The following is a 24,892-nucleotide window of genomic DNA, read 5'->3' on the forward strand; positions in this document are numbered from 1 at the left end:
GAAACGGCTTTTGTCTCTTACAGAACCTTTAATTACCTTTTTAAAATTTTTTTTATTTTTTAAGGTTTCCATGGGTGAACTACCAAGATGACAATCTCAACATTTCAATTCCAGTGTTTAGTATTCATGGCAATCATGATGATCCCACAGGGGTAATTATTGGGTTCTTACAGTTTGTTGAAATTTCAGAAATGATCAATTTGGTTTGTCTGTGGAAAGCAGTTTTTATTAAAATAGAGTCAAAAGTCAAATTTACTTTTTATTATTCATAGAAGCTTTTACATTGCTTTTAAGATAATTTTTTAAAATCTGGAATAACAATTGGTGTGTGAGGTATGCTTTTATTTCATTGGTGCTGAGATTAACAATAAATAACCAGGAGTAGCAATAAGCGAATACCTGTCATTTGTATAATGCTTTACAGTTACCTATAGGAAATGATTGTTTCATAAACAGTTTTAAATGTAAATTAGGTGATCTTATTACATCTTATTTGGAAGTAATAATAGAGGTCCTAAACTGAAAATATCTTTTTGTTTTATCTGGTAATGAATATTATAAATCAGTAGTTATGTAGTCTTTCTCCCCCTACATCTTAAGAGGCCTTAATATTACAAAGCACTTATTACTTGGTTAAAATATCATAACTTTGTTTTTTCAATATGTTTATACTGATTTCAGAGATAGGAAGGGAGAGGAGGGAAACATCAGTGGTGAGAGTCATTGATCGGCTGCCTCCTGCATGCCCCCTACTGGGGATCGAGCCCACAACCCAGGCATGTGCCCTGACTGGGAATCAAACTGTGGCCTCCTGGTTCATAGGTTGGCACTCAACCACTGAGCAACACCAGCCAGGCCAAGACATTATAAGTTTTGATGAAATGTTGTTCACTTTGCATTTAGCGTGTGATTCCAATTGCAGTCATTTCTAATTGGAAAAAAAGGTAGCAAAAACTTTTTAGTATTGTAGTTTTGTTTTGAGAAGAAACTGTGTTAATCTGTTTCTGTAACAAGTATATAGAATGTATGTTTTTGTAACTAGTATATGGAATATACTTTAATAGGTATTAATATGATATGCAGATTACTTATTTTTTAACATTCATTAATATACTTTGAAAATATTTTGCGTAGGCAGACGCACTCTGCGCTCTGGATGTTTTAAGTTGTGCTGGATTTATAAATCATTTTGGACGTTCAATGTCTGTGGAGAAGATAGACATTAGTCCAGTTTTGCTTCAAAAAGGAAGCACAAAAATTGCTCTTTATGGCTTAGGTAAGATGGTTTTATTGTATGTCAATAACTATTTAATTATTTAAGGACCTGGGAAATCAGATTCTGGAGTTAACTTTGTTGCTGTTTGGGAAGAAGTGAGGCAAATGTATATTCTTTATGAGTTACTATAAAAATGATAGGAGGTTTTGGTAGATATTTTTAGTATTTAATAAGGACTAGTAGACCTGATACTTATTTTTAATAGCAAATTTGGTGAAAAAAATTTTTTTCTTTACTATCTCTTTTTGTTGGTTCCTTTTAGACTTAGATGAAGAATCCTGAACATTACAATTGGAAAGTAATTAGATATCTTGGGAGTCTTTGAAAGGTCTAAAGCTTCACTGTCCAGTGCAGTAACCACTAGCCTCATACAGATGCTGAGCACTTGAAATGTGGCTCGTCTGCATTGAGATATGCTAGAAGTGTCAAGTACACATCAGATTTCAAAGACTTAGAAAAAGTGTAAAATATCTTATGGAGTTAAATAAAATATATTAAAATTAATTTCACCTGTTTCTTTTTTACTTGTGCTATTTAATTTGGCCACTAGAAAATTTTAGAAAATTTTAAATTATACGTTTGGCCTGCATGGTGACTCACATTATATTTTTATTAGATAATGCTAGTCTAGAGCTGTCATCTCTAATGCTCAGGAAATGTGCTTGATCAACTTTACTATCTTCAATTTGTTTAATGTCCAGTAGGTGAAAGCCTATTTGCTAGGCTTTATTCCATATGAATGAAAGATCACAGACATTTTTAGAGTGCAAAGTTTAGTTACTGTGTCTTCCTTGCATTAAGTTCAGCTTGATATTTTATTTGTTTTATGGATGCGATAGCTTTATTGTGTTTGTTGTGTATGGAGTATTATAAAAATTATATTCCATGTTAAATCAACCTTAAAGTACCCTGAGAGAAATTGGGGGAAAATTTCACCCAGTAGCCTCAACATAAGTTTTTATTACTTTTTTTTAGTGATTTTTTAGAAGCCTTAGAAGATCTTATTCAGTTGTCTTTGGGTATGTTTTTAAGATAATAAATTATGATGGGTTGTTTATTTAAACACTTTTTCTAGGGAGCTTATAATTTCTGTCCATTTCATAATTTCTCTAACAAGTAAAAAACATCATGATTATTTATATTTTAGAGATATAGAAAATGAAGTTCAGGTATATGTCTGATTTTGCAGTAACAGATCAAAAGTGAAATATACTTAAAAAAAAAATCTAACTGCTATTTTAATCACTCTAATGTTAGGGTTCATAACTGCAGAAAATGGTTGATCTCTCATTTTCAGACTAAAGACATTCCATTATGCTTCAGTCATCCATTTTTTCTCAAACTCTCATCTCATCCTGTTCTGTTTTCCTTAAGTGGACTCTGTCTACCCTCCACCCCTACTCTCACCCCAACCCTAGAACACTTTAAAAAAAAATAGTTTATTGATTTTTAGAGAGAGAGGAAGGGAGAAGAGAGAAACATCCATGTGAGAGAGTAACATCAGTTGGCTGCCTCCCGCATACCCCATGCTAGGGATGGAGCCTGCAACCCGGGCATATGCCCTGACCCGGAACCAGCAACTTCTCAGTACAGGGATGACTCTGGAGCCATACATGCCGGGGATAGAACTCTTTTGATAGTTAGCAAATTCCCTCATATCATTAGGCTCTTCTCTGAATGTTGCCTCTGCTCTCTGACTGGCCCTGAGGTCACTGTGTTCCACACAGTTCTCTCTCAGCCTTTCATGGGCTTCAGGGCAAGGGCGTAGGCCAAGATGGTCATTGTTCTCCAGGTTCCCTGCTGCCACTTATTTGCCTGCCAGCAAACTCCCTGCTTCTCGGAACTAATTGCCAGCTGGCTAACCTGCCCACTCCTTTCCCTCAAATTTTTTCCCTACCTACAGATTTTGTGAGTGTTCTCAGTGCTTCAAGACTAAAATAGATCCACCTTCTAATGCCCTGGGCTTTGTATGCCTTGACTTTACCTCTCTAGTTATATGTTCTGCATTCCACTACGTATTCCGTTGGCTACATTCTAGGAATTCTCTTTAGAGGCTAGGCCTCTACTAGCTCTTATACTTCTGCAATTGTTGGCTTTTCTCTAAGACCTTCCCTGATCTCTACATAAATTAGCAATCTTGTTCCCTCACTGATATTACCCATCTTAGCATCCTTTTTTTCCATTTATTTTTATTTAAAAAAAATTTTTTAATATGTCTTTATTGATTTCAGAGAGAGGAAAGGAGAGGGAGAGAGAGAGATAGAAACAGCAATGATGAGAGAGTCATTGATCAAGCCTGCAACCGGGCATGTGCCCTGACTGGGAATTGAACCCCGATCGCCTGGATCCTAGGTCGACTCTCAACTGCTGAGCCACGCCCGGCTGGGCTCTCCATTTATAATACTTACAATTGTAGTTTGTGTGTTTACTTGTTTGTGTTGTCCTCCTTCACTAGACTAAGCTAGTCCTTTGGGATAGAGGAAGAATTATTTAAAATTCATTAAATTATTGAAAAGTGCAGTATTTTTATTTAAAAATGCAATATATATGATTATTACTTGTACATACATTTATTTTTTCTCTCTCACCCCTCTTTCTGTGTATTTTATAATGTCTACATTGGGTCAAAAGTGCTATGTACTCATAATAAAGGGATAGTGAAAAACAATATTTTAAATAGAAATTTTAATAATGATTTAGACATAGAAACCTCAGATTTTTTTATTACACATTTTTCAGGTTTTGAAGGTATATGCTTGATAGGAAAACATTTTTTGAGTGCATTTAACTGCTCAGCAGTTGTCATGTAAGAACCTGGAACGTATTCATTTGCAAACAATGATTCGAGATTTCAAATATATCTCTAATAGGAAAATGAAATACTTAGAGAAGCACATAATTTAGAAGCAAAACATATTCATTTTTTAAAACCAAGTAAGAAACCACTTTTAAAATAACGTCATGTCCATTTCAGGATCTATTCCAGATGAAAGGCTGTATCGAATGTTCCTCAATAAAAAAGTAACAATGTTGAGACCAAAAGAAGATGAGAACTCTTGGTTTAATTTATTTGTCATTCATCAGAACAGGTAAAAGTTATTCTTTGGAAATTGTTGAGTCAGGTATTGAGGTTCCCCAGATCCCCGTTTCCAGGCTTACTTATTTGAGTAAAATGCTCCTTATTCTTTGAACGTTGTCAGTGCCGGGTCAGGCAAAACTTAGATATGCTTCGTGTGACCTCATTTGGAAAGTTTTCAATAAATATTCATACCTATAAGAGACTATTCAGAGCGTATGATAAGGTATAAGGGTAACCATAAAATGAATACCCCTAAACTCAGCAAAGAAGTAGAACAATTACCAGTATGTTATCCCATGCCCTTTCCTGACCCCATTTCTTTCTGCCTCCCCCAGAAAGAAGCACAATCTTCAGTTGTTATTTACTCAGCCCATTGATTTTCTTTGTTGTTTAATCACATATACATCCATAATGAATTATTTAGTTTGGCATAACTGGAATCATGTAAATTTTGCAGCTGGCTTATTATGTTAAATATTATGTTACTAAGATTTATCCATTTTGGACTTAAAAGTGTAATTCACTTTTGCTGATGTATAGTTATACTTTTCTCCTGGTAGTGAAGGTTTTGAGTTATTTCCAGATTTTTGCTTTTTTAAAACCTTTTTGTTGTGAACATTCTTATACACACTTACATAAAAATATTCCTAGGTACATGATCTGCTCTAATTTCACTTCCTGCTCTTCCCTGCGTTCATTCTGCTCAGCCACACTGATCTCCTTGCTGTTTTGAAATCACTGAACACATTCCCATCTCTGCACCTTTGCCAGCTGCTTGTCCCTCTGTCTAGGTCTTTCTTCACTTGCCTGCTAATCCCTCACCTCATTTCTGTGCTCATTTGTCACCTGTTGGAGAGTCCTTTCCTGACCACACTATGTGTAGTGACATCCCCGTTCCATGTCACTTTTATTTTTCTTTATTTGTATTCATCACTACCTGGCAAATTTTATATGTATCTACCATGTGCATATGCTTATACATATATATCATGTATTGTTGCTTGTTTCCCCCACTAGAACAAGGACTTTTTTCACTGCTGTGTCTCCAGTATCTAAGTATTTGTTGAATGCATATTGGTTTGCATTATGTGAATGCTGGGCCAAATTATTTGAACACTTTCATTTAAATTCCAAAATATAAGTCAGTGTTAGGGAAAACCTTTCCTTCTTGTCTTTACTCACCTTGGGTTTTCACATATCTTTTAATAATAACAATTAACCTAGGTATAAAACCAGAGTTTGCAAATCACTTATTCACATGATATTTTATTTAATATGGAAAACTCGTATTTCTTGTGTAAAATTGACGTTCTTACTGTCATTATTTTTATAATCAGTAATAAAACAGATGATGTTAAAAAAATGGGCATATTTAGAGATTTCTTTTTATTCTACAAAGTTTAGGCTTAACTCTTATTTTCTGTATTCTTTTTTTGCTGTATAATTAAATCAATTTATAGGTTTTTACTGTTGATAGAGCTCATGCTTTTCTGACTTGCCCAAAATGGGTTATTCCTCTTTAAACCTCTCATGATCTGCATCTAAATGTAGGATTGACTGCTTTCTCTTCTGGGTCTCCTACTTGTCTATGTCCTGAAAATTTGTAAGCCCTTTGAGGAATTAGATATCTTTGTATTCTCAATCCCTTGCACAGTTTTGGCACATAGAAGGGATGTAATAAATCTTTAATGAATGGAGAAAGATCTGTATAGAATACTTAATGTGAAATTTTTTATATCTCTGAATATTTATATTATTTGTTTTTTAAAATCTTGGTATAGGAGTAAACATGGAAGTACTAACTTCATTCCAGAACAATTTTTGGATGAATTCATTGATCTCGTTATCTGGGGCCATGAACACGAGTGTAAAATAGCTCCAACCAAAAATGAACAACAGCTCTTTTACATATCACAGCCGGGAAGTTCAGTGGTTACTTCTCTTTCTCCAGGAGAGTCTGTAAAGAAGTGAGTAATAGTTACCTTTTCCAAATCACTTTTTTAAAAAAAACCTGCTATAATATTCTATTTATCCCATAGTTTCAAGGTACTGATGGTATTGTTATTTGTATGATAGATTTATTTATAAAGATAGATCATTTGATGTAATCTTGCTATTTTCCCAGATTGTAAGCCATTTGAACATGCCAGCATCCCAGTGGTCTTAATAATTTCTCTGCTTATTAGGCAAATGGAAGAATAACATTTTTATTTATTAAATTTCGAGTTACAATGCTAGAGATTATTACTAATTTCACAATGTCCATTAATAAACAAATTCATCTAAAACCATTTATGAAATTTTATATAAAAATGTAGGTAATAGTGATTAGCTAATAGTGGTTTTGCCCTTTAATCCACTCAAGTTCTGATTGTTAAGATGATAATAGGTTTAAAGAATATGGTAGGATGTAAGTTTTTTTATTTCCGTCATAGTTCTGCTGCTAATATGCATGTGCATACATACACACATGATACATATCTATGTAATAGTATATGCTACACATATTACTATCATAGTCCTGATAGCATTTTATTATACTTACTGTTACGTTTGTCCTCTACTCAACTGTATATTTGTTCAGGCAGGAAAAATGATGGGAGAGTGGATTTGTTTGAGGAAGAAGAATATTTAACATTTTTTCCTGTGAGATAACATTAAATTGCTGAAAATATATTTTAAGGGTATGATTTTATAAATAATTATTTTGTAGAATCTTAGAAATGTGGCAGTTTTGCTGTGCATGGTTTTTTGAGGAAATGTCATTTTCCTCCTTGTTTCAGGCATGTTGGTCTGTTGCGGATTAAAGGAAGGAAGATGAACATGCAGAAAATCCCTCTTCACACGGTGCGGCAGTTTTTTATGGAGGACATTGTTCTGGCTGATCATCCAGACATTTTTAACCCAGATAATCCTAAAGTAACCCAAGCCATACAGAGCTTCTGTTTGGAGAAGGTAATTCTTCCAGAGAAAGGTCGATGAGATCTACTTTAATTGAGAGATTATTTACACTGAGTTAAATACTTCAATAGAGGGAAGTCACTATATTTGTTACAGTCTCATGGAGCTTGTAGGGAACCATGGTTCAATAAATGAGTTTAGTTGTATCAAAAACCTTTTAAGTCTTCCAGATGGAGGAATGTTATATATAGAAGAAATTTCAGTTAAGCCCCTCTCCCAATTCCTTTCCTCCTCTCAAATATGTACATAATCTTTTCTCTTTTTTTATTCTGACTTGATAATTTGTTCATTTTATTTATGAAAGCAGGCAGTGGCTTTGATTGGGAATTATGAAAGATGCGGAGAGCCTTAACCTCTCTAATAACCTCCATTAGGCATCTGTTTCACCCTAAAGCTACCCCAAACAAAGTCTTAAAATGTGTTTGCTATGTACCTGTAGCGTCAGCATAAGTCCCATACCTCCCCTTCCCTGCAGATTGCCACCCCTAAACCTCTACGGAAATTGTAGAGCCACTATTGGTGTTGTTGAATGCACTTGATACTATGTAAATTGACAGCTTAATAACATTAATTGCTGACACTCAGTTCTTACTCTGTGCTAACTCTCTGCTTTGCATCATAGTGTCATAAAAATTCATGTGAGGTAGTAATAATGATAATAGTAATTATCACTGATGTCCATTGCCTGCTTAGATATTCTGGACACCGCTGACAACATTTTGTATTTAATCCACTCAACAGTGCTGTGGATAGATAGATTCTACCATCCACACATTATAGAGAGAGGAACAGGACCTTAAATAAAGTAACCTGCCCAGTGTCGCAGCTTCACCGGCAACATGGAACGTACATAACTGAAAAGGCTAAGAGTGTGTTGGTTTCAAGATGATTAGATCTAGAAACTCAAATTAAGATTATGGATTTCTCTGTCTCTGTTCCAGCCCCATGCTACCCATTCTGATGGTTTCTGTCTTAAACTTCACTATAAGGAAGGTGTTTTCACATGGTGGCCCATAGACTTATATGTACAGAGGAAAGAATCATTTTTCCCAGTAGCTCCAGATAAACCCCTAGCATTGAGTTTCACTGGACTGAGGTCACGAACTTGTCCCTAAACCAAATCTCTGAAGCCAGGGAGATGGAAAACAAATTAATTGGTCAGGCCTGGGTCAGGGAGCCCAGGGTCTCTCAACCTTGACACAACCGACATTTTAGACTGGGCAGTTTTTTGTTGTAGGACGTTGTTCTGTGCATTGTAGGATTTTAACAATATCCTCTCTGACCTCTGCCCTCTGGATGTCGTTAATATCCCTCCCTGTAGTCATAACAATATTTTTATTTTGAGATTGAAGAAATGCTTGAAAATGCTGAACGGGAACGTCTGGGAAATCCTGGACAGCCAGATAAGCCTCTTATACGACTGCGAGTAAGTCCTATTTTAGATGAATTGAACTTTATTGATTTTCAGAAGACTGTATTGCCGACTTTATTTCACTCTTGCTCACCTTTGCCCCTATGATCCTGGTGTGTAATGTGCTTCTCTCGTTCCGTAATATTTCCTTCAACACCCACTTAAAGCTTCCACTCTTCAAATAATCCTTTCTTGACCTCCCTTCAGAGTCCATACTTCTTCCTTTGTGTCCTCAGTTTACTCTGTACGTACTTCTTTCAGCACCATTTCATTTTGCTTGCAGTTATTATTTACATGTTTGTCTTCCCAGTCAGCTTGTGAATTTGACAACCAGTTGGGTTTTATTGGTGGCTGTATCCCTGGCACTTAGCAGAGGGCCTAGCACATTGTGAACACTCAAATAAAGTTTGCTTAGTAAACAAACTTTGTGACTCCCAGGAGCAGAAAATTACAAATAAAGCTGGGCCGGAGTCTAATTGTTAAAATGTCTGAAGAGTTTGGGGAGATCTGATAGCTTGAGCATTTCACATTTTCTGTTTTATAACATGGCAGCTGTGGAGATGGTCTGGGTAACACATAGTTGCTTTGGGAGAACCACATAGTTCTCTTTATCTGGGCAGGAGATCCCATGTTTCTCATCTACATCTGCCTGATACCATTAGAACCAACAGACTGAAATAGAAAATTGACATTCCTTTTCCTAAACGTGATAAATTATTAATTCATTTGTGAAACAAAGGAGCAGGTATTTCTATGTACATAATATTCCAAAAGTACATTGTATCGGCCAGAGGCCCCTCATGAATTCATTGATTCAGTGGACCTATATTTATTGAATACCTCCTGTCCTGCGTGCTAGGAACACAGTAATGATAACACAGACGAGTTGTTGAATTTGTGGAGCTTATGGGAAGTGGAGCTGTGAGACATAATAAACAGATAGCAAGTAAATGAACAAAAGTCAGCTTATGCTGAGTGTGATGAAGCGTATAAGTGGGTGAAGGAATAGTGTGGATAGGCTGGTGATGTGGTATAATGCTGGTTCCCAGAGTATTACATTGAGAACAGCTAGTTTAGGAAAATGATTACAGTTGACCCTGACCAACAAGTTTGAACTGAACAGGTCCACTTATATGTGAGTTTTTTCATTAGATATTTTAAGTGTATTTTTTCTTATGATTTTCTTTTCTCTAGCTTACCTTATTGTAAGAATATGTTATATGATATATATAACATACAAAATACGTATTAATCAACTGTTTGTTATTAGTAAGTCTTCTGGTCAAAAGTAGGCTATAATTTTGAGGGGAGTTAAAAGTTATAAATGGATTTTCGACTACATGGAGGGTTAGTGTCCCTAACCCCCACTTTGCTCAAGTGTCAGCTATCTCTTAGAAAGCAATGTATTTCTCTTTGTAAAGGTTTTTGTATCACTACACTTCTTTAAAAAGAGACTGCCTTGAGAGCTCTCATTAGTTCTGATAAACAGCTCATGTGTTTTGAAGGGTAATCATTTCTCAAAGCTCATAGATTTGATTATTTTTCTGCATGGATTTTCCCGGTATTTATTCTCGTCTAGAGTGAGAGAATATGCCTAAGAGGATAGACCCATTAACTAATGCATCTAGGGCCAGCATTTTATTTTGGATAAGAATTTTGTTTCTGTTTTGGAAGTTCAAAATTTTGTTAAAACATTCACCTCCTTTTCAGATGGTACTCCTGGTGCCTAGACTACTAGTGTTATCATGGGAGATGTAATCATTCCAACATTATGAGAATTCTTGCTCTGTCTTGTTTCCATTGAACCAAGTGTTTTACGTAAGCTTATAAACCTTTGAAGCTTTATTTTCTCAGTAGAATAAATGGTATAACACCATAAGGATCTTTAAAATGAACTATAGAACATTCATTTATTAACTTAAAAGTATTAAGCATAAACCTAAATACTGAAATGGTTTATCCTGTATTTCCAGGTGGACTACAGTGGAGGTTTTGAACCTTTCAATGTTCTTCGCTTTAGCCAGAAGTTTGTGGATCGAATAGCTAATCCAAAAGATGTTATCCATTTTTTCAGGCGTAGAGAACAAAAGGAAAACACAGGTAAGCTAGTTATTCTTACAAATTAAAAAATGCTCTTATAGGGTTTATGTAAATCAGTCTTTAGTAAAAGAAGAATAAAATAATGGGAAGTGTTATAGTAAGATTTTTCCTAATATCTTAAACAAATAAACTGATAGTTGAATAAATTTCTTGTCTTCTAAAAATTAGATAGCAACCATTTTTAAACTTGTGTGAATATCAAAAAAAAGGAAGGCTTTCTTTGCAGACGTAGTTTTTTTATTTATTTATTCTATTTTTAATTTTTAAAAAATATATCTTTATTGATTTCAGAGAGAGGAAAGGAGAGGGAGAGAGAGAGATAGAAACATCAATGATGAGAGAGTCATTGATTGAGCCCACAACTTGGGCATGTGCCCTGACGGGAAGTCGAACCCTGATCGCCCGGATCCTAGGTCGATGCTCAACCACTGAGCCACGCCCGGCCGGGCAACAGACGTAGTTTTTTTAAACAGTGCTTCTGAGTACCAACACACACAGACTGTACAGATTTATTGCTCAAATTAAATATCTGTTATTTATTATACAATATTCATGTTCAGAGAATATATTCTCACATTTTGCATTATTAAGTATTTCAGCTTTAGGGCATACATGGTTTAGGAAGATGCCAGTCTTTTTTTGTTTGTTTTTTGTTGTTGTTTTTTTAAAATATATCTTTACTGACTTCAGAGAGAGGAAGGGAGAAGGGGGGAGAGAGAGAAACATCAATGATGAGAGAGTCATCATTGCTCAGCTACCCTCCTGCACACTCCCTACTGGGGATCAAGCCCGTGACCTGGGCCTGTGCCCTGACTGGGATTCGAACCTCGATCTCCTGGATCATAGGTCGATGCTCAGTTGCTGAGCCATGCCCAGCCAGGCAATAAAGTCATACTTAAAAACACACACAAAAAAACAGGTCATCTGACTGAAATAGTTACCGTTGAACAACATGGGTTTGAACTGCACAGGTTCATTCATATGTGGATTTTTTTCAATAAATATGTACAATACTGTATATGTACTTTGTCTTATGATTTTCTTAATGACATGTTTTCTCTAATTTGCTTTATTGTAAGAATACAGTATATAATAATATAAAAAAATATGTATTAATTGACTGTTTATGTTATTGGTAGGATTTCCAGTCTATAGTAGGCTATTAGTTAGTTAAATTTTGGGGAGTTTATACACAGATTTTTAACTGTGCATTGGATCAGCACCCCTTACCCCCAAGTTGTTCAAGGGTCAATTGTAGTGTTTCTTCACAATAAATATTAATCATGTTAAATATAGAGGCTATTTTTCTTAGAGCTGTTGAGTCAGAATTTTCATAGAAAAATATGGCCCTTGTTTACAAGTAAGCTACCTAGGTTCTTATTAACTTGGATTTAATGGGCTTCTATTTTCCGTGTCAAATTGTGATAAAAATTGTGTATGCTGTTAATTCAACCTACCTGAAATAGTCATTTAGATATTTAAATGGAGCTCATAGAAGACTGTTTTAGGGGGCAAATCTGTATAAGAGAATTGCATTTTCATGCTATGAATTTTAATTAGCTACTTATTGATGGTGCTTTACTTTAATTTTCCATCCTTATCAATTCCTTGAAATTTTATGTGTGTAGCATTTATAAGAACAGAATATAGAACTAGTACCTTATGTTGCTTGAGTTTTATTCATAGTGAGTTTTTTGTAATGATTCCTTTTTTGTTTAACCATAATGAGAATCCTACTCATTCTGCAAGGCTTGATTCAAATGAGAGCTGCATTGGATAGCAGCACATTATTCTCAACCTTCTTTAAGAAGAATTGTTTTGGCCCAGCTGGGCGTGGCTCAGCAGTTGAATGTCGACCTAGGATCCAGGAAATCGGAGTTTGATTCCCGGTCGGGGTACATGCCTGGGTTGCGGGCTGCAGCCGATCAATGACTCGCATCATTGATGTTTCTGTGTCTCTCCCTTTCTCTCTGAAATCAATAAAGATATATTTAAAAAAAGAAGAATTAGTTTGTTTCTTCTCCGTGTGTCATATTCTCTGTTCTTACCTCTGTTGTAGCACTTACCACCTTGCATCGTAATCATTTGTTTTTATGGGCAAGGATCCTGTCTTTTTAAAAAATATATATCTTTATTAATTTCAGAAAGAGGAAGGGAGAGAGAGAGAAACATCAATGATGAGAGATTCATTGATCGGCTGACTCCTGCATGCCCCCCACTGGGAATCGAGCCCGAAGTCCGGGCATGTGCCCTGACCTGGAATTGAACCCAATCTCCTGAATCATAGGTTGATGCTCAACTGCTGAGTCATGGCTGCCAGGCAGGATCCTATCTTTTTATCATTGCATTTTCAACACCAGCTCCAAGACTTGCTATATAGTTAATGTTTGTTTCTCTGACAAAGATTATCAGCAGAGCAGATACTGGACCTTCTGCTTCCTGACTTCCTACCCAGTACTTTTTTTATCCTTCACCTACTGTTTTTTGAGACAATCATCCTCCTTAGGAATGCAGCAAAAGTGCTTTAAGCATACATCTTATTTATCTCACAGAATATTAAAAAGATATGTACTTTAAAGCTAAGATTTAAGTAAATTGATAATTTTTAGTTTCATCAAGGACATTCTAAAGTGAAATTGGCTTTTTCTGTTTTGTTTTGAACTCTATGTACTGGTGACTATTAGTATAAGACTTCTGAACTACTGCCTTGACTCATCCCAAGGCACTGGCAATTTTACCCACGATTGCTTTTGTATTATCAGTGCAGATGTCACTATAGTGGAAAAAGTAAATAACATCTTAGTATCATTATTAAAGTAGTTTTCACCTTGAACACCCCCTGAAATGGACCCCCAGAGGTCTGTGGACTACCCTGTGAGAATAGTTGCAAGAGATATACTACTTAGAGATATAGAAAACAAATATAGACTTTAGGGAAAAGTCTATGGATATTAGCAAAAATGCCATGTTTTTGCCTCAAAATTTACTACACTGAGCAAGCTAACAGTTGATAAAGTTTGGCCATACCTCCTTTACTGATAGCAACCTGCAATGAGTTTGGAGACTTTATATTATAACATAAGCTGCTATTTTTTCATGGACTTCTTTTTTTTCTAGGAGAAGTGATCAACTTTGGGAAGTTCATTTCAAGACCTTCAGAAGGAACAACTCTAAGGGTAGAAGACCTTGTAAAACAGTATTTTCAAACTGCAGAGAAGGTAATTTCTTAATTACAGGTTACAACTTAAATAATGGCTACCTTATAATTACAGGTTTAATTTAGGATATGTATAATTGATAGTTTAAATAAAAGGGATCCTCAAAATGTTTCCAAGAAGTAAGTAGGATGGCAATTAATTTCATTCATTTATAGCTACTACACACCAAGAGAAATTACATGCTTAATTAATGTTATTAATATTATTATTATTGTGGCCATTATTGTTGATGTTGTTATCCTCTTTCTTTTTATCGCTACTGCATAAGTCTGAATCTAGGATTTACTTTTCTTGCATCTGGATGTAATTTCAGAATTACATTATTAATATAGCCACAGGGTTGTGAAGCTACTCTTTTTTTTAAAAAAAACACACCTTAGTACTTTAGTTTGGCTAAGAAAGAATTCAGAGTCAAGACTCAAACTATAAGAGAAAGTTTATTTAGAAAGTCACAGAGGTAGAAGTGAGCGGTAGAAGAAATGGGCTCAGGAAACAGGTTTCAGAGGCAAAAGAAGGGCCCTTGGAGCTTAGGAGAGTGAGAGAGGCAAGGAAAACACCCCTGGGGGAAGAGGGTGGAGAAAGGCATGGGAAGTTCCATAGAGAGGCGCCAAAGCTACTCTTACTGTCATGAGTATATGCCACTCTAAGATCCTCCGTTGTATTAGTTTCCTATTGCTGCTGCAGCAAATTTTCACAAACCTAGTGGTTTAAAACAACATAGGTTTATTATCTTACAATTCTTTAGGTCAGAAATCTGACACCTGGTCTCACTGGACTAAAATTGAGGTGTCAGCAGGGCTGTGTTCCTTTCTTGAGGCTCCAGGGTAGAATCCATTTCCTTATCTTTTCCAGCTTCTAGAGGTGCCCACATTTAAAAAAAAAATCTTTATTGTTGAAAATATTACAGATGCCTCCTTATTTCCCCATTGACCTCTTCCACTGTGCACCTACTCCCAGCCCCAGGCCTTCATCACACTATTGTCTGTGTCCGTGGGTTATGCATATATTCATATGAATTCTTGGTTGTGGCTCATAGGCTCCTTTTTCCATCTTCAAAGCCAGCAACGTTGTGATTCTCTGGCCATTTTTCTCCAGTTACACCTCTCTCTGACTCCCTTCTTTTGCCTGCCTCTTCCACTTTCAAGGATATTCATAATTTCACTGGGCTCACGAGGATACTCTCTGATAATCTGATTGTATAGCCAGCTGACTAGCAACCTTAGTTCCACCTGTAACCTTAGTTCCTCTTTGCCATGTAACATATTCACAGGTCACAGAGATTAGGATGTGGACATCTTTAGGGGGCCATTGTTCTGCCTACCGCATTGGTTAACCTAATTTCTCTTAATAATCAGCTGCCACTTCTGGCCTCTATATCCCAGCCACTCAGGCCTCTGCATTTTCACCTGTCCTGTGCTCTACTCCTGTTTGTTTTCACTTTGCTTTCTCTGGCTCTTAATATTTATCAGTTGGCTTAATACTGATAAATACTGATAAAACTGTCCATTGTTTTGTTTTCCCTTCAATAACTAGACAACTTTTGTCTTTTTCCCTGGAAACATTATTCTGTAATTTTTCTTGCTCATATAGAATTATTTTGTAAGGAATAGATAGTATTCTCTGTATCTAGTGATTTGTATCTGTCTTATAGAATGTGCAGCTCTCACTTCTAACAGAAAGGGGAATGGGTGAAGCAGTACAAGAATTTGTGGACAAGGAAGAGAAAGATGCTATAGAGGAATTAGTGAAATACCAGTTGGAAAAGACACAGCGATTTCTTAAAGAACGTCATATTGATGCCCTAGAAGATAAAATTGATGAAGAGGTGAGTAATTTCAGAGGGTAAGTCTATTTAGATAGTCTCTCCTTAAGAGTAGCTCTGAGTTTCATTCTAGTAAACTACTATTATTTATTCTGATTTGTTTCATTTTCTCATCTATAAAACTGAGATCATAAAATGAGATTTAAATCAGAAAATGTCTAATGTCTATATTCTGTATAGTATAATGGTGGATACATGTTCTTATATATTTGTTCAAATCCATAGAATGTGTAACACCAAGAGTGAACCCTAAGGTAAACTGTGGTCTTATATATAATGATTTGTCAGTGTAGGTTTGGCAATTATACAAATGTACCAATTCTGGTGGGGAATATTGATAATAGGAGAGGCTATGCATGTGTGGGGTAGGAGGTATATGGGAGATCTCTGTACCTTCCTTTTAATTTTGTTGTGAACCCAAGCTGCTCTAAAAAAAATTAATAATACACCAAAACATTTCCCCTAAAATGATCATCCCCACCTGGAGTGACAGCATGACTCCTGAGATCCTGTATCTGTATGTGTGCACGCATGTGTGCGCACGTGCACCTGTGTAGCATGGTGGCTGAGAGCAAGGACTCTGGATCAGACCACCTGTGTTCAGAATCAAAGCCCTTACTAGCTGTGTAACCATCAGTGAGTTATTTAACTGCTCTGCCTCAGTTTCCTCATCTATGAAGTGGGGATAATAATAGAACCTCCTTCAAGGTAGTTGTGAGGATTAAATGAATCAATACATGGAAAGTCCTCAGAACACTGTGGCACATAGTGTCTGCTCAGCACTTTTACTCTGCCTCTCATTTCTCTTCTGTGAATGACTCAGCGCTTTTGTTATGTCACACAGCACTTTTACGTACTATGTCATTTCTTAAAAAAAGATGATTATTTCTGTATTTTCCCCCTGCTAATGAGTCATAGCAAACATGCTCTTATTTCTTTCAACAAACAAATCTGGATCTCTTTCCCTTTACAACTCTAATTTTTGGTTCCTCTTTTACGGCAGAAATGTATCAAGGAGTTTTCTGTATCTGCTGCCCTGATTATTCTCCCTCCTTTTCTCTCTTAAACCCATCTATTTGGGGCTTTTGACCTCATTATTCCAGTGAAACTGCTCTTGTCAAGGTCACTAATGATCTCCATTGCAAAGTCCCCTGGCAGTTTTCCATCTTAAATTTCACTTGACCTCTTCCTAACCCTTTTTTCATTGGTTTTTAGGCCTCCACACTTTTCTGGTTTTCCTTCTACCTCCTTGCCTGTGTGTTGTCAGTCTGTGTGGTTGATCCCTCTCATCTCCAGCCTCTTAAGTGGAAGTGCCCACAACTGAGTCCTTGGACCCCTTGTTCATCTACATATTCCCTTTTGTAATCTCCAGCTTCCTGGCTTTAAATGTCATCTGTTTGGTGGTGACTTTCAAAAGTCTAAGCCAAACCTCTTCTCTCAACTCCTCTATAGTCAACAGCCTGCTAGATATTTCCACTTGGATGTTTAATAGATATCTCATACTTCATACTTTAAATTCCCATCATAATTGCTAATTCTCAGCCCTTGCTCTATCTGTAGGGTTCTTGTTTGGACCAAAATCCTTGGAGTCATCCTTGCCTCCTCTCTTTCTGTACCTGCCTCCTCTCTGTAAAGCCTTTTGGTTCTACCTTTAGAATATATACAGAATATGACTTACCATCATCACTACCAGTGGGCCAAGGCATTGCCATTTCTCAGCTAGATTATTCCAATAGCCTGCAAACTGGTCTCCCAGTTTCTACCTTGCCCTTTCTCCACCCCGTATTCTGTCCTCAATTCAGCTTGAGTGATCCTAACATATTTCAGGTAAAGTCAATCCTGCCTTAAAAAAGTCCTTCCAGTTGCTTACAAGGCCTTTTTCAGTCTGACTTTCTGTTACTTCCTTACCTTCATTTCTGCTGCAGCCACAGAAACCTTCTTGCTCTTCCTTAAACATACCAGGCATATTTCTGCCCCAGTGTCTTTGCACATATTCTTTTTTTTTGAATGGAGTGATTTTCTCCAGTTATTTGCAAGGTTCATTCCCCACCTTTTAAAATCTTTGCCCACATATTACTTTCCCAGTGAGGCCTTTTGTTATCATCCTATTCAGATTTTACCCCAGTTCCTCTTGCTTTATTTTTCTCTGAGCACTTATCTGCCTTTTGCAGAAATTTCATAGATCCACATATTTGAAAGACTCACAAGACTCCACTGAGCATACTCAAGGTTTTTATTTAAGGCAAAGGATATAGTAGAAGAAGAAAAAGAGTATAAGGAGACATTAGGATTAGTGTACCCTGGATTGAACACCAACATCTGTGTAGAATTTCCCAGGGGGTTTTTTACACCCCTCTGGTCACCGAATTAAGTAATGCTGTCTAACTGGTTACTTAGATTGAACACCATCAGTAAATAAACTGGCCTTGGGAATGCCAGAGGCTCCTCAGAAATAAAAACAGAGCTTTCCTAGTCTAGCTTTAAATTAACTGGATCCTACACGCCTTCTAAAATACAATATAACTTCTTATTTTGTTTACTGACTACCCTTCCCCTCTCCCCCCCCCCCCCACACACTCAGATTGTAAGCATCATGAGGGCAGAATTTTTTACTCTCTTGTTCATTGCTGTATTCTCAATTTCTACAATTGTACTTGGTATATAGTAGGTGCTTAGTAAATATGAGCTGAGTAAATTATTAAATGAATGGAGCTTCTCTCTCACTATATAACTATTATGAGACCCTGTTGAACCAATATAAAAGGAATCTCTAGTATCCTTCATGGTACCAAGACCATGGTCAATAAACAGCAAGTGTTCAGTAGACGATTATGGATAAAATGGATCTTCAGGGCCCACCCACTTCAGTTACCATTTCAGAAAGGCTCCGAAATGTCTGCAGCTAGATGCTCAAGAATGACTTGAGCAATGACATAAATAATTCAAACCTCTTAAGAGCAAGATTTTTAACTATCTTGCCTGAAGTATTACACCCCTAGGATATTAGAAGTTTTTCCTCTGCAGTCTGACAGACTGTTTTTCAGAGACATGGAACATTTTGGCAGCAGGTAATAAAATTTTGATCAGGGCCAATTTTTTTTTTTAAGAGTACATTTCTGAAATTTTAATGTAAGTCACTGGGAAAATTTGATTTCTCTAACCTTTTGTGAGGCAAAATGAAAATTTCCAAGTTGTGTATTGTAATGGAGAGCATCTCCTGTTAATCACTGAAAGTCCATTCTTTTATAATTCATGTAACAGGAATAAGCAACATGTTTGTTACTCTAACCCAGGTACGTCGTTTCAGAGAAAGCAGACAAAAAAATACTAATGAAGAAGATGATGAAGTTCGAGAGGTAAGTTTCTTGCTGTAAATTCCTATGCTTACATGTCAGTTTGTTAAATTAGAATAACTAGTAGGTGTGTTTAGAGTAGTCAGTCCATGAGACCTGGGTTTGGTGGATAAGACCGAGCAGGGGTGGCTGAGGACAGGTGCCTTCGACTTATTCCAGTTCAGCCTACAAATATTCTGCTTGTTGATACTCTTTTTTTTTTTTTTCTCCTGTTGGCTCTTGTCTAAAATTTATTTAATTGTGTGTGTTTGGGGGTAAGGCTAGCGTATATAGCAAGAGCTGTTAATCAAAATAATACCTATTATCAGAGCATTTGTCAATAAAAGATATAACCTTACCCTACCGAGCTGGTATGATTTGGGGCGGAAGGGAAGAAGCTTGGTGTTTCGGTTAACAGTGTTATTGTAGCTGACTGTACACTCCCACTGGCCCCTCTGACGGGTTGAAATCACCTTGATCGCCATCATCGCTGTCTTCTCGGTCTCCGGAGTTTAGGAGCATGAGCGTAGCAACCGTTTGCTTCAGTTTGGGGCTTCTGCCTGGTACTTGATGAATTCATGATTGAAATATATTTTCCTATTTTCTTATTGTCCTTAGTGTTTTATGATTGCTATGTAGTATTTAAAGTTATTTTATAAATTATTGGTAGGATTTTGCTTTGATTGCTTTCATTCAGCTTAAGGAGATGGGACTCTCAGTTTACCTTTTTCCCCCTGAACTTTTCCAAAGGAAGCCCTGTTTTAGTAGCTGATATACTGATGACTATTAGGTAATACCACAGCCTTTAATAGTAAGCAGGTTCCGGTACTGACTGACATGGGAAAAATCAGTTGTCAGTTAATTCTGTACCATCTCTATGGGCTGTGTGTGAGACAGACTTGAAGCTTTTTTTTCCTTTTAAAAATATCTGCCAAGACTAAATCTGATTTCCTTTACTTGCTTCACTTCTGATATTCCACACTTTTTATTTAGGACTTTACGCTGATCCAATAATACCACTTACCTGAAATTTTAAAGAATAGGAAACTAGTAGTTTTGGTATTGTGGGTTTATTCCCCTCTTATAAAAGTTTGGTGTTCTTTGACTTTCACACCCCCAAACTATGTCCTAGTTCATTAGAATTTGTAGAAATATGAACAGTGTAGTAAGTCAGTTAATAACTTTTCTCTAAAAAGAATATGCTAGGGTAATCAAAATGTCTTGTTGTAAGTTTCACAGATATCTTTCCCTTGTATTGCTTACACTATTCCATGGAGTAAGATATCTTTCCCTTTGTACTACTTAAACTATCTGTGGAGTAAGTTTTGCAGCATAAACTAACATCCCTAGCAGTAGGGCCAGTATTGGCTATAGTCTTTTTCCCACACAGTGCGTTTCATTAATAGCCTTCAGAAATTGATTACAAAACAAAAAGCTACCACCATCCACTAAATTTCACACTCAGCAGTCCCAATATCAAGTCATTCTCCCAAATAAAATGGGAAGAAACAGAACTGATAACATACTTGGCTTTTTTATTACTGTTTTCAAAGGAAAAAGGGAAGTGGTATTTATTGACTTTTTGCCACGTGCATTACTTGCACAATCTCAGTTTCCATTTTACAAATGAGAAGACTGAGACCAAACTTAAGGACACATGGTGGGGCTGGAATTTGAACCTGACAATTTCTACCCCCACATCTAGACTTTTCCGCCATACTCTGTCCTATCAGAATTTTATATTACAGTAACATTAATATAACGCATGGCCAATGACTGGCTTAAAAGTTAAAATGGCTGAGACTATTATGCAGCACGTGAAAATCACAGTTCATAGTAAGCACAGGTACAACTGTTGTACTGTTTACAAGATGAGTTTGGAAGCTAAGTGGAGGAGGCTATAGATTAGGAATCCCCTACCACACTTCTTTTATTTGTACTCATCTTACAGAGTGCCCTTGGAGTAGAAAAGAGAGTTTGCCAAGTGACAAGAATGAATGCACTACAAAGAAATGATTTCTGGTTCTTAGGTTATTTGACTTAAAATTTGATTAACCCCTTCAATTGAACAGATTGCAGAAATATGTTGTTACAATGGATCCTTTGTGTTTGAAGCCACTAACCTCAGTTTTTCATTAATCTTTTAAAGAATAAGAGTGAACAAACAACACATTCAGAAACACATTCCCATCAACTCATTCCTGGGGAAACACATTCCCATCAACTCATTCCTGGGGAAATATTTGTACCACACGAGCCCTCCAGTAGACAGCCTGCTAATTCCCTCCCCTTCAGATTTTATTAATCATACCTTACAAAGGAGCGCTTTTTTTTTTTTTAATCCTCACTTGAGGATATATTTTTATTGATTTTGGAGAGAGGAAGGGTGAGAGACAGGGTGAGAGAAACATCCATCGGTTGCCTCCTGCATGCACCCCCACCAGAGATTGAACTGCAACCTAGGTATGTGCCCTGACCAGGAATCCAACCCACTACCTTTTGGTGTATGGGACAACACTAACCGTCCGAGCCACCTGGTGAGGGCAGGAGTTCCTAACTTTCTAACCTGGCCAGAAGTTGTATGCTCCAGGACATGGGAATTACCCTTGGAATGTGGTCCATTCTTTTATGAGAACTGCCTGTCATCATGGAAAGATTAACAACCTTGTTCTTGAAACAGTAGAATCCCGGATGCACCTGCCCTTTGCAACCCCTAGCCCACATTGCCTGATCTGGTACCCGATATGCCAGCCCTTTGTAAGCCCTTTGCGAGCGCTTAGTGAGCCCTTTGTTACCCTCAGCCCACCTTGCCTACTTCCCGGGGCCTGTAATTCCTACTTTTCCATGTAATCTTTGTCGTTCTACCTAATATAAGCAGCTGGCTTATGGGGGAGTGGCAGAGCAAATTTTTGTGGATGACCATTACTGCTCTCCCAATTTGCTGGCAATATTGGAATAAATGCTCATATATGATGATTCAACCCTGTCTCTGCTTAATTGGCTCAAGTGGTGACAGGTAGCCTGGATCCACTGTTGTCCAGTTTCTCTTTGTCAGTTTTCAGTACCATGTTCTGCTGGCTTTATAAAAAGAAGTTGGAAATTTTCTTTATGCTCTTGTACAATTGAAATAGCAGTGGAATTATCTGTTCTTTCATGATTTGGTAGAATTTACCTGTGAAATTTTTGGGTTGTTGTCCTTTCGGGAGTGTAGTTCTTAAACAATTTTCTGAAAATTTTCTTTGATAATTAGCCTATTGTGACTGTCTTTTCTTGGCTCAGTTTAGGTCATTTATTTTCTAAATTACTTAGAGTTGAGCAGAATTTTTCATCATGATTCTTTTAATTTTCCTTGGACCTTTTTTTCCTTCATTCTCATTTCTTTGCTTTAATTTAATAAGTTAACTCATTGTTTTTATTTGTTCTGATGTGCAGTTTTATTGACATTATTTTCTAGATATTATAGAATTTTAGTTTGCTTTGCAATTTGGAGTCAGGGGTTTTATGTTGCTATTATTTTCTAGTTTTATTGCACAGTGATTAGACAGTATGATACTCTTTTTTACTATTTAAAACTTATTAATATTTTTAAGCACCCCATCACATATCAGTTAAAACATTTCATGGGGTTGTGAAAAGAATAGTTCAACGTCAATTAGATCTAGTTTATTAATTATGTAGTTAGGTCTCCTTTTTTTCTTTTAAATCTACTTTTTAAAAAAATGTATTTTTATTGATTTCAGAGAGAGAAAGGGAGAAGGAGAGAGAGATAGAAACATCAAGGATGAGTCATTGATTGGCTGCCTCCTGAACACCCCCTACTGGGGTTGAGCCCGAAACCCGAGCATATGTTGTGACTGGGAATTGAACTTTGATCTCCTGGATCACAGGTCGATGCTCAACTGCTGAGCCATGCCAGCCGGGCAAGTCTACTTTTTTTAAATTTACATACAGCTGGTTCTTATTACTTGTGGTAGTTATGTTATAGAAAGTCACTGTAAACAATAAATTGGTGAACACTGAACCATTGCTTTGAGGGGAAATACAGGATTAGGTTCCTGCCAGCCATAGGTTACAACATTTTCATCAACTGAACAGTATATAGCCCTTTTCATCTGTGTTTCTGTTTAAAGACACCATATTTAATATACATTCTTGATTTGTTAATATTGAACTCATGGCCAACAGTCTGGTAACTCAGACCTGAAAGAAGTTTATCTTAACCCGTGTATTTCCTCTGTAGAGCATGTTGCAGCCTTCTTGCACTTAGAAACACAGTATAGCACTTCAGCAGTCAGTACACTGCGGGGGAGCCTTTTTAAATATAAAATCAACCGAAACACTAAACTGTGAAAAATGTAACACTAAATATAGTACAAAGAGGATACATGTTTAAAGTACAAGAGCTGAAACCAGAGGGCTGACTGTCATTTGTTTGATCTCATCTGTGTATGTGTGTGTCAGACGACTTGGAATTTTTACCACTTTGCACATATCCATGAATGACCAAGAAAGTATCGGGAGTGTAGTTTTGGGGGTTACAAGTAAATTTTGGCAAGTAGGTGAATTTGCAGATTAAGAACCAAGAATGAAGATTGACTGACTGTACTTCATCCAGGACAAAAAAGATGAATTGAAATTTTTTTCTGCTATTTAAAAGTATTTTTTGTTGTATTTCCTAAAGTTTCTTTTTGTGTTGTGATACCATATTGAGCCCTTCGTGTAGTGATTTAGCTGTTATTTCACTTCAGCTAAAATCATCATCATGGACCTGGATTACTTCCCCCTCCCACCACCCACTTCTTTCCTATTTCTACCCTGCCTTTGTTTTCATCTCATTTAGCTCTGTCTCGCCTCATTTCATGGTATCACAGAGAGCTTGGAGATGCTCTTGCCACCTCTTCTTAGATCCAGAATTTATCATTCCAAGCAAAAAAAAACTGTTGTCATGGCCTCTTGATATATAGATCAATTTTGGAGAGTTCTACACTGCCTGACACTCTTCTCAACCTTCTCCCTTAACCAGGTCAAATATTCACCGTATTCCTTAACTCTTCATAGATTTTTGTGTTTGGGGGTTAGAGCTATTTTCTAATTTTACTGAAAATGTATTGTGTTTTATTTTTGTTCTCCTTATTAAATTTTGTTTCGATTAAAGGAGATCGGGGCAGCATTGCTTATACTCTGTTTTTAATAAGAAAATCTGTATTCATTTCAGAGTTGATCAGAACATTTTGTTAAGTCTGAAACTTGTTTTATCTAAAGTTTCTCTTTTTCTTTCTTAATCCCTTTACCTTTTTTACCCAACCCCCAATCTTCCTCCCCTCTGACAGCTGTCAATCTGTTGACAGTTTCTTAACAAATTAAAATATGTGGCATATTCTTGGTTTTTATTCTTTTTCCAGGCTTTCAATTGCTATATTTTATTTAATTCTTGTTATATATATTTATGAGATTATTGCTCATGTTTTTCTGATTGCAAAAGTAATATTTTAGAAAAAGTATATTGTAGAATATTTGCAATATTTAAGAATAAAGAAGAAAACCAAAGCATCTTAAAATTTCATCACCCAGAAATAACAGCTATTGTTTGTGATTTTTTTTCTTCTTGTTATTTATCGAGCGCATTGTGCAAAGTAGCTCAAATGGTGACAGTCTCTTACAAATGGTGGCGTTGAAGTCAGGGTGATTGCTAA

The 24,892-nt window shown here is 36.5% G+C and overlaps 1 protein-coding gene across 2 annotated transcripts in view; it reads left to right on the forward strand.

The window, feature by feature from the left end:
- The window catches only part of MRE11 (MRE11 double strand break repair nuclease), a 52,996-nt gene that overhangs the window by 9,040 nt on the left and 19,064 nt on the right, over nt 1-24,892 (forward strand). For both annotated transcript variants that reach the window (XM_016206783.2, XM_016206785.2), the window contains 10 exons: nt 65-152; nt 1,135-1,276; nt 4,251-4,365; nt 6,137-6,322; nt 7,139-7,310; nt 8,662-8,742; nt 10,701-10,827; nt 13,945-14,045; nt 15,697-15,870; nt 19,161-19,223. In XM_016206783.2, the coding sequence (XP_016062269.1) occupies nt 65-152; nt 1,135-1,276; nt 4,251-4,365; nt 6,137-6,322; nt 7,139-7,310; nt 8,662-8,742; nt 10,701-10,827; nt 13,945-14,045; nt 15,697-15,870; nt 19,161-19,223 (1,249 nt within the window). The remainder of the gene's footprint in view (nt 1-64; nt 153-1,134; nt 1,277-4,250; nt 4,366-6,136; nt 6,323-7,138; nt 7,311-8,661; nt 8,743-10,700; nt 10,828-13,944; nt 14,046-15,696; nt 15,871-19,160; nt 19,224-24,892) is intronic.

Source organism: Miniopterus natalensis, chromosome 11, assembly GCF_054644295.1.
Source record: "Miniopterus natalensis isolate mMinNat1 chromosome 11, mMinNat1.hap1, whole genome shotgun sequence".
NCBI classification, from domain to species: domain Eukaryota; kingdom Metazoa; phylum Chordata; class Mammalia; order Chiroptera; family Miniopteridae; genus Miniopterus; species Miniopterus natalensis.